This window comes from Heteronotia binoei, chromosome 17 (assembly GCF_032191835.1).
Source record: "Heteronotia binoei isolate CCM8104 ecotype False Entrance Well chromosome 17, APGP_CSIRO_Hbin_v1, whole genome shotgun sequence".
Lineage (NCBI taxonomy): Eukaryota > Metazoa > Chordata > Lepidosauria > Squamata > Gekkonidae > Heteronotia > Heteronotia binoei.
The window spans coordinates 40,436,532-40,451,507 of NC_083239.1; the positions used below are offsets into that span (position 1 = coordinate 40,436,532).

Below are 14,976 nucleotides of genomic sequence, written 5' to 3' on the forward strand. Positions count from 1 at the left end.
TTCTATCTAGAAGATATTTATTGGTGGTGCATGTGCAGAGTGCAGAACAGAGAACTGCTTAAGAGTAGACTCTGGGAAGAAGTTGAGCCACACACCAGCACCTAGTATAAAAGTAGTGTATTTACAGACTATATACAATACAACTAGTGCGGTGAATAACATTAAACTGAGTGACAAAGTGCTACGCCAGGAACCAACTCTTGACTGAGAGAAATACTGTCTGGCACAGTAGTCCTTATATATACAGCTCAGCCAATCACGGCAGTCCATACAGTTGCTGACTTCAGCAGGTGCTTTCCCCTGGTTATAGTCCGGCCAGAACTGTCTCACTCCCAAGGTTGATCTGACCTGACCTGTCAGATGCTGTCACTGTAGATCCACCTGCTGCTTCGTTCTTCTGTCATGCTGTGGATGGAGGACTCAATACACTGACAATATTATCCCATATGCTTGGTATTACAGTTCTCAAAACTGAATTTGTATCAGCTGAGATCACATGCCTCTTCTTCACAGCAAAAAATGTTATAAGATAAACATACAGAGTTATAAGGTTGTCAGATGCCAGGTGGGTGCAATGCAACCCAAGAAGAAGAAGAAGACATTGGATTTATATTCCACCCTCTACTCAAGAGTCTCAGAGCGGCTCACAATCTCCTTTACCTTCCTCCCCCACAACAGACACCCTGTGAGGTGGGTGGGGCTGGAGAGGGCTCTCACAGCCGCTGCCCTTTCAAGGACAGAGTCTCAGAGCGGCTCACAATCTCCTTTCCCTTCCTCCCCCACAACAGACACCCTGGGAGGTGGGTGGGGCTGGAGAGGGCTCTCACAGCAGCTGCCCTTTCAAGGACAACCTTTGCCAGAACTATGGCTGACCCAAGGCCATTCCAGCAGGTGCAGTGGAGGAGTGGGAAATCAAACCCGGTTCTTCCAGATAAGAGTCCACACATTTAACCACTACACCAAACTGGCTCTCTAATATAGAAGAAGAAGAAGAAGATGATATTGGATTTATATTCTGCCCTCCACTCCGAATCTCAGAGTCTCAGAGTGGCTCACAATTATCTTCCTCCCCCACAACAGACACCCTGTGAGGTAGGTGGGGCTAAGAGAGCTCTCACAGTAGCTGCCCTTTCAAGGACAACCTCTGCCAGAACTATGGCTGACCCAAGGCCATTCCAGCAGTTGCAAGTGGAGGAGTGAGGAATCAAACCCAGTTCTCCCAGATAAGAGTCCACCCGCTTAACCACTACACCAAACAGGCTCTCTAATATAGAAGAAGAAGATGATGATATTGGATTTATATTCTGCCCTCCACTCTGAATCTCAGAGTCTCAGAGTGGCTCATAATTATCTTCCTCCCCCACAACAGATTCCCTGTTTGGTGGGTGGGGCTGAGAGAGCTCTCCCAGAAGCTGCCCTTTCAAGGACAACTCTTGTGAGAGCTATGGCTGACCCAAGGCCATTCCAGCAGTTGCAAGTGGAGGAGTGGGGAATCAAACCCGGTTCTCCCACATAAGAGTCCGCGCACTTAACCAGTACACCAAACTGGCTCTCTGCTACATTGTCCCATTGGGATTTGTCCCCAGTGGTCCTTTTCTGTTTTTCACAGGGACCAGCTTGATGCCCTAGAAGACCATAGTGGCCAAGGCCTCCTTCTGGGGTTACCTCCTAGCCCTGGTATTCAGAGATTTCCTGCCTCTCAAAATGGAGAATTCCTTTAGCCTCAATAGCTAGTTCCCATTGATGGACCTGTTGCACAACACTGTTGTTGAATATTTGGGTGTGTTTTTTTATTAAGTACACATCTTGGACAGGAAATTTGGACATGGAAAGAGCAGTATTGGCTATCAAAAAGAATTTCTTCACACAAAAGCAAAGAGCTTGAAGAGGAGAAATCCATATTTTTTTCCCTTTCCTTAAACTGTGGGGGTGCTGCCTTTCTTCTTTCTTCCAGAATGCAGCTGAAATCTGCCCAAACAGTTGAGGAACAGAGACCATCCCGAAGTTCTTGTTTCTGTAGGACTAGAGGGTGTCATGCAAGCAAGCACACCTGTAAGGGGAGAAAAGAAAGATGATCAGGGTAGAAGAGGAAGCAGGCTGGCGAGACATCATCAGAAGCATTCGGCCCACTGGTGGATTTCTCTTCTCATCGACTCCTCAGAGCTCAGCACTATGAATTTTGCACCGGATGCTCTCTCAAAGCAAGACCATCTGTCAGAAGCGAAAAGAAACATTGTCAGGATGAAGTAGAAGACAGCATCGTCAGAAGCATCTGGACCACTGATGGCTCTCTCTGCTTATCCGATCCTCAGAGTCCTTCTGTGTTGATAGTCCAAGACCTATAGAGAGGCAGTTTGGTGTAGTGGTTAAGTGTGCGGACTCTTATCTGGGAGAACCGGGTTTGATTCCCCTTTCCTCCACTTGCAGCTGCTGGAATGGCCTTGGGTCAGCCATAGCTCTTGCAGGAGTTGTCCTTGAAAGGGCAGCTTCTGGGAGAGCTCTGTCAGCCCCACCTACCTCACAGGGTGTCTGTTGTGGGGGAGGAAGATACAGGAGATTGTAAGGTGCTCCGAGGCTCTGAGATTCAGAGTACAGGGTGGGATATAAATCCAATATCATCATCATCTTCTTCTTCTTCATCAGGGCTCGGCCAGCTTTTGTAATGAAAGAGCCAAACCGGGTCAAAATTCAGATAAAGAGGGCAGGTGTAAGGAAGCCCAGTGGCACAACTGAAAAGTTACAGCTTAACATCACCAATTATTGAAATATTAATTAAGTATCCATACAGACTTTCCAGCTCAAACACAGGCTGTTGTGAGTCCTGTATTACAAAGTGACACATGCAAGGCCTCCCTATAAGCGCCTTGGGCAACACCCTGGGCAAATGATTTCAGTTTGCTGGCATAAATCTGCCCATGTTTCAAACTTGGATTTCTGCTAACCAAGGCTTTTTTTTTTGGTAGCAGGAGCTCCTTTGCATATTAGGCCACACCTCCCTGGTGTAGCCAATCCTCCAAGAGCTTACAGGGCTCTTCTTACAGGGCCTATTGTAAGCTCCAGGAGGATTGGCTACATCAGGGTGTGTGTGGCCTAATATGCAAAGGAGTTCCTGCTACAAAAGAAGCCCTGCTGGTAACTGTTCATCTATTACTTTTGGTACAGCATCTCTAAGAAGCTCTTCAGTTCCAGATAAATCTTTGCCTGCCTTCTTCTCTTTCTGACAACTCAATATGCTTAGATTTCCTCTTCTTTTTTTTACGATGTTGTCTTTGGCAACTTACTGAGCCACATGGGTGTCTTGAGCCACAACTTGCAGGGCGTTTAAGGTTATTCACTTCCAGAATGGTTCTGGATCATTCAAGAAAAATCACAGGACGATCTTTTCAAATTGTTCAGTTACATACTCACCAGTTATAAGAAACAGAGGGAACGAGGCCCAGCCAATGCCAAAGGACCATCCAATCCATGCCAGTGAAGGTTTAACCCTGTACTTGCCTGTGAATGTGGACATGGCAATCATGGAGCAAACACCTGGGAGGACACAAACACACACAAGGAAAATAATTCTCTCTTAGGAACCCTCAGTTCCTGCAGACTTCTTGTACCTGGCTCACCGTACAGAGAAGTTTACATATTTTTCCTGTCACTTTCACCCAGTACCTCAGGCACACCAAATAAAATCCTGTCAGAAAATAACTAGGCACCAGTCTTTTTAGAGTGAAAAGCACAAGGAATATTTATTGGTTCACAAAAAGGCAAAAAAAGAGTAAAATAATAGTAATTGGTTATAATCAAATCAGTTAGCGGGCAGAAGTTCAAATGAATAGACCAGGGGTGGGGAACCTTTTTTCTGCCAAGGGCCATTTGGATATTTATAACATCACTCACGGGGCATACAAAATTATCAACTTAAAAACAGTGCTCTGCCGAGGGAGAACGATTCAGGCCAGCAAAATTAATGCAAATAATTGTTTTTCTATTTGAAGACATGTGGGAAGAGCCTAATTTGGCACACACACACACCCAGCCCATCGCCCTTGGCAAATACCTAGGTCCAGGGCTTTTTTTTTGTAGAAAAAGCCCACCAGGAATTAATTAGCATATTAGACCACATCCCCTAACATTAGCATATTAGGTCACACACTCATTAGCATATTAGGTCACACCATCTGGGATAATCAAGTGCAAATTGAACTGGTGGTAGCTCCTGCCTCCCTTCCCTCCCTTCATGCGGAAACTGCAGCTGCACCCACATACCCCAGCATCAGCCCTTCACAATGCCCACCACTCAGGCTGCAGAGAGAGAGAGAGAGGGAGGGAGGGGAAAGGGGGAAGAAAACAAAATAAAGAAATGGGGGGAAGAAAGGAAGATAAAGGGAAACAAAGAAATGGGGGGAATAAATAGAAAGAAATAGAAATAAAGAAATGGGGGGGGAAACTTACCTAAATGGTGACAGGGACTTTTCCAGGCCCCACTGTGATCCTGGCTGCCCAGCTGGATCCCAGCGAGGCTGCCACATGGCTTGGCTCAGCCCAACAATCCCCGAGGGCCAGACCAAGTGATCTCGAGGGCCGTAAACGGCCCTCAGGCCAGACATTCCCTACCCCTGGAATAGACAATCTCTGATCACCAGAGATATTGTCAGGCTGAAGTACTATTAAAATATAAAATATTGAACTGGCAGAAGATATATAGAATTTATTCAGCAGTTATATAAAATCTATAAACAGGCAGTCAGTCAGTGCTTCCTTAGCCTTAGGAATCACTCTGTTTAGAGAAGATTGTATAGCCCTATGCTCAGGCTTCTTAAACCATAAAAATAGGAAAAGGATCACATAATCTTTGCCTTTCACACAGGGACTTCTGACTTGTGCCAGAAATATTCCCTCACAGACTCATTCACTAGCATACAGGCAAACTCCAGACCTTAGGGTAATGCCCCCAGGACTCACACCTTTTGGGTGCTATCACAAGCCCCTCAATCTTGTGTGTCCTACCCAGCTGGAATCCCAGTCTGTCCTTAGTATTTTTTCTTAGCCACAAGAATCGAGTCTTTCTTTCAGTGTGTTTGAGTGTTCTAAACTGAACCAGGAGTCTGCCCTGATGTGCTGACAGATCTCCTCAGAGAGTTTTTTCTCACAAAAGGTGCCTGATTTTGCCCCTTTCTTCACAATAACTCCCTCACAGACATAAACCTTAAACTCAGTTCTGTCTCACAAGGAACTCAGCCCACAGGCTGTTCTCAGCTCCTTCCCAGTTGCTTCTTGCAACTGAACTCCTCCAGTACTCAGACGGAACTAACTGTGAGGTGTTTTTTTCCCTGCAAGCCTCTTTGCAATTCGAGACATTTTGGTAACCACGGTCGCAGCCCAGCCAACCAGTGCAAGCTGTTCCCAGCTACCAGGCTAACTGCCTGAGTTCATTACAGGAGCGTCAACTGTAAGCCAGCAACTGCTTCCATCAGAGGTGGCTTCAAGAAGTCCATTTTGAATGAATTTTGGCTTCCGAATGAACGTTTGCAGCACTTTTGGTGACTAAGCACACTAATTTGATATTGGTACTTTCTTGTGAAAAATATGGATATGATATAATATTGTTTGGTTGTTATGGATGAGTGTTTGTTAGTGTGTGAGAGAGTGTAAGAATATCTAATTGGGGTATCGAGCCTACTTGTATGAATTGTATGATATTGTAATAATCCCTAAATACTATACATTTATTAATTTTGCATAATAAGAACATTAGAATATTTGTGAATTTTATTTGTTATAATAGTCACGGTTTCTTTATTCTATAGTTGCTACTTCTTCCGTGATTCTCTCATTTGTTTTTGTTAAGCTTCCAAAGGGGTCTGGAATGAAGGCTCCAGATTACAGAGATCCTTTCCCCTGGAGAAAATGACAGGTTGAAAGGGGGGATTACACCTCACAGAAGTCCCTCCCTTCTGCAAACACTGCCCTTCCCAGGCCACACCCACAGATTGCCAGATATTTCTTAACCTGGCATTGGCAACCCTCAGTCATTGTAGGCACTGGTCAACAGGAATAAGTTCATAATCCTCTCCTGTCCAGTTCCTAAGCCAACCAATGGGATGTCTCCCCATGGTGGGACTCAACCCCCTCCTCGTTTGATTCTTCACTGTTGTATTAGATGTGTTCCTGCTCCTCCTTGCCATTCCTCTTTTCCATTCTTTCTCATTTAAGTGGCTCCCTCCCCTTGTGAAAATTTTCTTCTACTCCTATAAGTCATTGACTGATTCCCCATTAGCCTTGTCCCGGTCTCACCCTCCTCTTCTCTGTGGAGCTTCCATTTGATTTTCCACAAACTGCCACAGGGCTACGACTCGCTCCACTGCTTTCCCATGGCAAGCAGAATCCAGTTTTCAGAGGATCTTGCTTGCCAATGGGAAGAGTCGGAGCGAATCCCAGCCTCGTGGCAGCTTGTACAAATTCAAGTGGAAGCCCCGTGGAGAAGAGGAGCATGAGACTGGGTCAAGGCTAGTGAGGAATCAGTCACTGTCTCCATAGCAGAGTGGAATTCTCTTCCAGGGACACAGCAGAAAACTGTCAAACCCATATCTTAGAGAACTGGACTTGGATGCTTGTTGAACAGCCCTGGGCCCATCACTTCCTACCTAATATATCTCACAAGACTTTTTGTTGTGAAGAGACAAGAAGACAACTATGGAATTAGCTGTTTTGGTTCCCCACTGGAGAGCGAAACAAGGAGAGCTTCTATGATAGGGCAAAATGCTGCTATATGAACCAGATATCCTGTGATCTTGGATCAGTTGAACAGCCAGCTTAACCTACCTCATAAGGTTGTGAAGATAACATGGCGAAAAGGAGAACTACGTGAACTGCTTTTAGTCCCAATTGGGAAGAAAGGAGGTGTATAAACAAAGTAATCATTCAAAAGATATGAAATGATTTTTTTTTTTAAAGTGTAGGAAATTGGTGAAAAGAACAGAACTGTAGAAATCCCAACACTTCTAGCCACATACCTGCTACAAAGCTGGCCGATACAGCAAGATGCTTTATGGAAATGGAGCCAATGTGGGCATGGGAAAATGAGGCACAAAGAGCAAAGAAGGAAACAGCACCGGCAACCATCCCCATTAACAGGAAAGCTCGGGTGGCATGGATAAAAGCTACAACAAAACACAAAGGGCAGGGGGCAGGAGGTTAAACATTCATTAATGAAACACAGCAAAAAAGCAAACTTGATGTGAATGTGTGAGTGATTACATCCACCTTCTTGTGTCTGTGGGTGTGTTGCATTCTACTAATGTCCAGGATAGTACATGAGAAAAACATGGTGTGATATGAACCGGAATCGAGATGTAAAGACAATGGCAGCAGCATTGCTTTTTAGAGTGTTTTATAGTCAAGGGATAATAGGAACTGGGAGGGTCCATGGCTCTGTGGTAGTGGCCAGTTTGATGTAGTGGTTAAGTGAGGAGATTCTAAACTGGGAGAACCAGGTTTGATCCCCAGTTCTCCACAAGCATCTCACAAAGCTGTTCCCACAGAGCTGTTGTCTTGAGAGCAGTTCTTTCAGAGCTCCCTCAGCCCTACCTCCCTCACAGGGTGCCTGTTGTGGGGGAGGAAGGGAAAGGAGATTGTAAACCAGGGTGTCAAACATTGCTCAAGACCCAAGGGCCAAATCAGAGCATCTCACTGCCTTTTGCTTCCTTCTCTCTCTTGCTTCCTTTTTCACTACAGCTTGCTTTGCCAGGCTTGCTCAATCACACAGGAGCTACAGAACAACACCTCTATTTTCTCCATTGGCTGACCAGCGCCTGAAGCAACTTATGTACAAAAACTCGCATCATGTACAACCTGTGTACAAAATGCCCAGCCATTTTATGTTTTCCCCGGAGTAACTTAGACTCAAAGCATTGGCTATGAGATTTCTGTAACAAATGTCAATAAATCAAAAGTAGGTTTGCAACTAACAGACACACACCTGAACAGCATACTCAAAACTGCTATGGCACAGACAGGTTTTGATGCAATTTTGATGCAAAGAGATTCAGCTATCCTCAACGAGGGCCAAGCCTTCTTCAGTCCTGGCCCCGACCTGGTGGAACTCTCTGCCGGAAGACACCAGCGCCCTGTGGGATCTTTTACAATTCTGCAGGGCCTGTAAAGCAGAGATGTTCCGCCAGGCTTTGTTTGAGGACAGCGACAGTTGCCAGGCTGGCAACCTCCCTCCCCCCTCCACTTAAAGGGGGGGGGGGACTGCTCCCATTGCTTAGAAAGCAGAATTACAGTACATTATAAGGAATGGGCATTGGGTTGTAACTTTTTAATTCATTGGTTTTATGGCTTTTATGTATATTTTTGTTGTACATCACAGAGTCGCCGGCATTGGCCGGGATGAGGCGATTCACTAATAATAATGATGATGATGATGCAGGATTATGCTGCAGGATTATACTGCATCCCCCCGACTTCCTGGGCTCCCTTGCAAGAAGCTCTTGATTGTTGTGGTTGTGGTGGTAGTGATAGTCTTAGTTCTGGGCTTCCTTCTGATGGGCCTGCATATAACTGAGAAGCACACTGAAACGGTAAGTGCAGTAAAATGGCCGAAGGTACAGGAAATTCCAGGTGCTGATTGCGACAGTAAAACACGCCATGGCCCAGTGGTTCCTCTGCTGCTAGGCAGGAACTGCTTGGCTCATATCCAGCCTACTATAATAGGCTGGATAAAAGAGGTGTCCGTTATCAGAGACTGTTAAATGTTAAATAAACACAATATTATGTTAATCTTTTAAGCATATTTTAAGTTTCTAAAAAACTTTAATTGTGTTTATCTGCGTCCTTGATGAAGTTTATATATCCATCACCTGGAGTTACATTTTATGACACGTACGGCCCAGCCCAAGAAGGTCTTATTTATGTCCAATCTGGCCCTCCTAACAAATGAGTTTACCCCTGTAATGTACAATACACAAAAGGAGAATCATGGGAAAAGTCGCAACCCAATATGTGAAACTGTGACAATAATAACAAATGCCAATTGTAAACATTCAATAACATTTAGTTAGAAATTTCATAGAATTCACTGCCACAGGAGGTGGCGGCGGCTACAAGCATAGCAAGCTTTAAGAGGGGATTGGATAAAAATATGAAGCAGAGGTCCATCAGCGGCTATTAACATATATATATATATGTATGTGTGTGTGTGTGTGTGTACACACACACACACACACACACACATATATTGGCCACTGTGTGACACAGAGTGTTGGACTGGATGGGCCATTGGCCTGATCCAACATGACTTCTCTTATGTTCTTATATTTTGAAGTGCAATTAATAAACAACAAAAGTTATTTTGCAATATGTAGTCACATTAACAGCAGTGGGGGTGACACTCCAGCCACAAATTACTCTGTCAGTATTCACACACTCTCACAGCTCTGTCACAATCCATTCCAAATTTTGCAACAATTGTCAAGAGGGGTCTTGGAAGTCTTTCCCAATTTTCAGAGTGGCTGGAATAACTAGTGTTGTGTAAATTGAGAAAGATTTCCAAGACGCCTCTTTGAAAAAGTGTCGAAAACGGTGCGTCAAAAGAATGCCGGCATTCGGCTCCGTCAGAGGTGGCTGCAAGGAGTCCACTGAAATTGTATGAAGAGCGAACTTTCATAGCAATTATAGCGCCCAAGCACTTTTCCAGTTATCGTGCAATAGTTCCTATATTGTATTAGGAGAAACGGTTGAATAATATCAATTGGACAATTGTTGTAAAATTTGGAATGGATCATGAGTGAGTTGTGAGAGTATTGATTGAGTGATTTGTGGCTGGAGTGTCACCCCCACTGCTGTTATTGTGACCATAGGTGGTGGAGCTCATCCAGGGATTGTTATAGAATCATAGAGTTGGAAGGGACCTCCAGCGTCATCTAGTCCAACCCCCTCCACAATACAGGAAACCCACAAATATCTACCCCAACTTCACAGGATCTTCATCACTGTCAGATGGCCATCTAGCCTCTGTTTAAAAATCTCCAAGGAAGGAGAGCCCACCACCTCCCGAGGAAGCCTGTTCCACTGAGGAATCGCTCTAACGGTCAGGAAGTTCTTCCTAATGTTGAGCCGGAAACTCTTTTGATTTAATTTCAACCCATTGGTTCTGGTCCTACCTTCTGGGGCCACAGAAAACAATTCCACGCCATCCTCTATATGACAGCCCTTCAAGTACTTGAAGATGGTGATCATATTCATATTACCTCTCAGCCACCTCCTCTTCAGGCTAAACATCCCCAGCTCCTTCAACCTTTCCTCATAGAACTTGGACTCCTGCAAATGTGCACAGCTGCACATACTATTCAATGGACAAGGAGGTGGAACTCTCAGAAGGAGGAGGAGGAACTCTCAGAAAGGTTCAGGAGCTGCACTCCTGTGAGCTCCCACTGAATCAGAGGCTTGATTGTGACTATATATTGCAAAATAACTTTTGTTATTTATGAATTGTGCTTCAAAGTATCTATAAAATTTCTAACAATGTTATTGAATGTTTAAAATTGGTATTCATTATTATTTTCACGGTTTCACATATTGGGTTGCCTAGGGCTCATATTGTAGAAAAAGGGGTGCTGGAGCTCATTAACACAACTCATTTGCATATGCCACACACCCCCTGACATCACCAGAAAATATACTAAACTATATCCGCTCTCAGCATCTACCTTAGTATGCTTCTGGAATTATAACTGTCTTCATAGAACCTTCCTTCCAACATACTTTTTTAAATTACTTTCTCCTATGTGGCCACAGTGGCATGATGAAGATTTCTATCTGTCTGCTTTATATGTTTTGGCTATTTCCCCCTTTCTTTTATGAGGGAAACTATTAGAAAGTTTGTCAAATCTTAGAATTCAGCAAAAGTCTCACGGGGATTTTGAACAATAGAACCCTGAAGCAATTTTCTTTGCTCCCGACCTGAGTTCGATCCCAGCGAAAGCTGGTTCAGGTAGCCGGCTCCAGGTTGACTCAGCCTTTCATTCTTCCGAGTTTGGTAAAATCAGTACCCAGCTTGCTGGGGGGAAAGTGTAGATGACTGGGGAAGGCAATGGCAAACCACCCCGCAAAAAGCCTGCCGTGAAAAAGTTGTGAAAGCAACGTCACCCCAGAGTTGAAAATGACTGGTGCTTGCCCAGGGGATTATCTTTACCTTTTTAAGAAAGACCACAATGAAATGTAGAGGTTCTGGAGTTCTGTTCCTGTGAGCTCCTGCCCAAAATGAGGTCTGGGGTTGCACCCCTGTAATGTAAGCTGCTCTGAGACTGAGTGAAGGGCAGGGTTGTAAATCCTACTTCTTCTTCCCTCCTCCTCCTGCATCTGCTTGGCATGCAGAAAACCCCAGATCCAATCTCTGGCATCTCCAGCTAAAGAGGAACCAGGCAGAAGGGGTTGTGAAAGACCTCTGCCAGAGACCCTGGAGAGCCACTGCCAGTCTGAGTAGAGAATGCTGACTTTGATGGACTGAGGGCTTGATTCAGTATAAGGCAGCTTCATGTCTTCATGTGAATAACCACAGAAGACTAAACCCCCACCCCTGCTACGCAACACACTCACATTTAATCACGACAACAGAAGGACTGATCAACACTTTGGTGTACCATGTCTGTTGTTGTCCTGTCTCAGGAAAGGGAAGATCTTTATTCAGTACCTTACCTTTCACATTCATCCCATATTCGATACACATGGAAAAATCACAGTCTTTCCACAATCCTGAGTTACTGCTGTCTATAGCCGCAATCCAGTAGTCTGAAGCCAGGGCTGTGATAAGTAGAAAGAGGCTCAAAAAGGAGAAGAAGCAGGCAGTGATCCTCAGGTACTGCATAGAGGAAGGATCATCGGGTGTGCGGTGCACGGCACAATGAACCTTGCGGGGTGGAAGGAACCATGGAGGTTGTGACATATGTAGAGTAGCCCAATGAGGTATGCACCCAGCAGTGACCAAACAATGGAAGACCTCAACAAGGCTCCATATGTGCAGCAAATTGCAAAGGGCATAGGAGACAGGACGTGATGTTATTGTCACTGTAGCCTTCTGTGTAGGCACAGAATTTTTGCACTTGCGACAGGGAATTTCTATGTGCCTTCCCTGCCCATTCCAATGCAGAAGAGGGTTACCAACACAGGATGAGAGTAATTCCTGGAGATCTGGAGATGGCAGAGTTTGGGGAGGGGAAGGAGTTCAGGATTTGCAGTTCTCCTAGACCGATTTTGCACTGCGCTTGTTCCGGGTTGGAGAGCCCTTTTGCTACGAGGACTTTGTTCCATTTTTGTACAAGTCGCCCCGGAGCTGTGAGCTGGCGCACCGCTATTCCGCAGCAAGTGGGAGACGCTGACAAGTGGTTTCTGCTTGCTGCAGAATAGCGGCACACCAAATCTTAGCTCCAGGGCAACTTGTGCGAAAACGGAGTGAAGCCCCGGTAGCAAAAGGACTCTCCACCCCGGGACAAGTGTAGTGCGAAATCGGTCCTAGTCTTTCTGGTAACTGAGAATTATACTTATTGTTTGGCATCATGTGTAGTATGCCCAGAAGATCCTAAGATTGGCTGGCTGCCACAAGTTCTAGCCCTTTTAACATTATACACCACTAGGTTGTGAGCGAGACTTGTTTTCTAGGCAAGAGACATTTCAGAGTTGGTTTGCCATTACCTTCTGCAGCTAGACTGGTCTATCCAGCTCAGAGTGGTCTTTATGGTATACCATAACTTCAGAGGGTGGGCTCTATGATATACTATATAATCCACTTTTTGAAGCTGCCATTTCCTCCAGGGGAATTGATTTGTGGCCTCTGGATATCAGTTGTAACGTTGGGAGATCTCCAGATCCCACCTTGAGGCCGGTAACCCTAACAAAAGAGTGTCTGTGCTCTTTTCTGCTGTTGTTTTTTTTGTCAGTTCTGGCCCCATAATGCTTCTATTTATCCCCTGATTTCTGCATGTGTTTTTTCTGCCTTTCATTATTTTTCATCTAGGGTTTTTCCTGCTCTTTTAAACCAACTTTTACCCGTCTTTTTTCTGGAAACCAATTTTGAGTCAACTGTGTCCTACTGTGTAATGTTTCCATTGGGCAGGGCTTTTTTTGGAGCAGGAACTCCTTTGCATATTAGGCCAAACATCCCTGATGTAGCCAATCCTCCAATAGCTTACAGGGCTCTTAGTACAGGGCCTGCTGTAAGCTCCAGGAGGATTGGCTACATCAGGGGGTGTGGCCCAATATGCAAAGGAGTTCCTGCTACAAAAAATGTCTTACGATTGTTGTTGGGGTTTTTTTGTTCCACCCTCCTCCAGCATACTTTTCAACTGTTGGACTGCTGTCATCTTTCAACCACTCCTCCCACCACAAAGAGGAGTGATGTCATTTTTAAAAACAGTTAAAAAAATGAGTAGGATTGCCAGCCTCCGGATGTTGCAAAAACAAAGAGGGGAAAAGACACGGAAGGTAGAAGGCTAAGAGAAAACCGTGCTTATATCATTCAAAGTATCATTAATTATTTATGCTCAAATTATTGTTAAATATGCCATATAACATAGAATCAAGCAATTTACTGAAACTTCTTTATGAACATAAATTACATGACTAAACAAAGTATACAAAAGTCATGGGAGGGACGGTGGCTAAGTGGTAGAGCATCTGCTTGGTAAGCAGAAGGTCCCAGGTTCTAATCCCCTGCATCTCCAAAAAAGGGTCCAGGCAAATAGGTGTGAAAAACCTCAGCTTGAGACCCTGGAGAGCAGCTGCCAGTTTGAGTAGACAATACTGATTTTGATGGACCAAGGATCTGATTCAGTATAAGGCAGCTTCATATGTCCATGTACATAACAAGTACAATAACCAACGCAAAAGTCCACTGACACATAAATTGGCCAAAAGTCCACATTTTTCAAAGGTGCCAGAGTTCATTTGATCCAGAAAAATGCAATATTTGTGACACGCTTCCAGGAGTAGGCGTGTTTTGATGGCGATTCTTCATCCGACAAAAATTATTTTTTCTGGAACAAAATATAGCAAATAATATACACAAATAAATGTAATGATATAATGAATTCATCTTTACAATATACACACTCAAAAACAGTGACACGCATCAATAATTGAATTCTTAACTGGAGTACGTTGTAAGAATTCAATTATTGGTGCGTGTCACTGTTTTTGAGTGTGTATATTGTAAAGATGAATTCATTATATCATTACATTTATTTGTGTATATTATTTGTTATATTTAGTTCTGGAAAAAATTAATTATTGTTGGACGAAAAATCACCATTGAAACATGCCTACTACCAGAAGCATGTCCCAATATTGCATTTTTCTGGATCAAATGAACTCTGGCACCTTTGAAAAAATTGGACTTTTGGCCGATTTATGTGTCAGTGGACTTTCAAGTCGATTATTGTACTTTTTATGTACATGACTTTTGTATACTTTGTTTAGTCTTCTAATGTATGTTCATAAGGAGTATCAGCAAATTGCTTGAATTTGTTATACTGTATATTTAACAATAATCTGAACATTAGTGATATTTCGAATGATATAAGCATGGTTTTCTTTTAGTCTTCTAGCCTCCAGGTGTTACCTGGTGAACTCCTGGAATTAGAACTGTAAGCTCTTGGCGGATTGGCTACATCAGTGGGGTGTGGCCTAATATGCATAGGAGCTTCACCCAGAATTCCACCCCTGATTATAATTCTCCATTACCAGAAAGACTAGGAGAACTGCAAATCCTGAACTCCTTCCCCTCCCCAAACTCTACCTTCTCCAGATCTCCAGAAATCACCCTCATCCTGTGTTGGCAAACCTCTTCTGCATTGGAGGGGCCAAGGAAGGCACATGGAGATTCCCTGTCGCAAGTGCAGAAATGCCGTGTCTACACAAAAGGTTACAGTGACAATAACATCACCTCCAGCCTCCCTAAGCCCTGTGCAATTCTCTGCACACATGGAGCCT

General features: G+C 44.2%; 1 protein-coding gene across 1 annotated transcript; it reads right to left on the reverse strand.

Moving 5' to 3' along the window:
- Positions 1–1,765: 1,765 nt before the first annotated feature.
- On the reverse strand, positions 1,766–11,857 carry LOC132586078 (protein NKG7-like). The gene is made up of 4 exons (XM_060258020.1): positions 11,689–11,857; positions 7,005–7,151; positions 3,409–3,531; positions 1,766–2,050 (listed from the first exon to the last, which is right to left on the reverse strand). The coding sequence occupies exons 1-4, from the start codon at positions 11,855–11,857 to the stop codon at positions 1,917–1,919; spliced, it is 573 nt and encodes a 190-aa protein (XP_060114003.1). The 3' UTR covers positions 1,766–1,916.
- Between the last annotated feature and the right edge of the window lie 3,119 nt (positions 11,858–14,976).

What these genes read in the sequence shown, in the direction of transcription:
- LOC132586078 (XM_060258020.1), bottom strand. Translation starts at nt 11,857, where the DNA reads ATGCAGTACCTGAGGATCACTGCCTGCTTCTTCTCCTTTTTGAGCCTC. An exon ending in ATCGGCCAGCTTTGTAGCAG is followed by an intron (nt 3,532 to 7,004) that starts GTATGTGGCTAG and finishes GTGTCCTCCCAG; the next exon opens with GTGTTTGCTCCATGATTGCC. An exon ending in CCCTCTGTTTCTTATAACTG is followed by an intron (nt 2,051 to 3,408) that starts GTGAGTATGTAA and finishes CTCCCCTTACAG; the next exon opens with GTGTGCTTGCTTGCATGACA.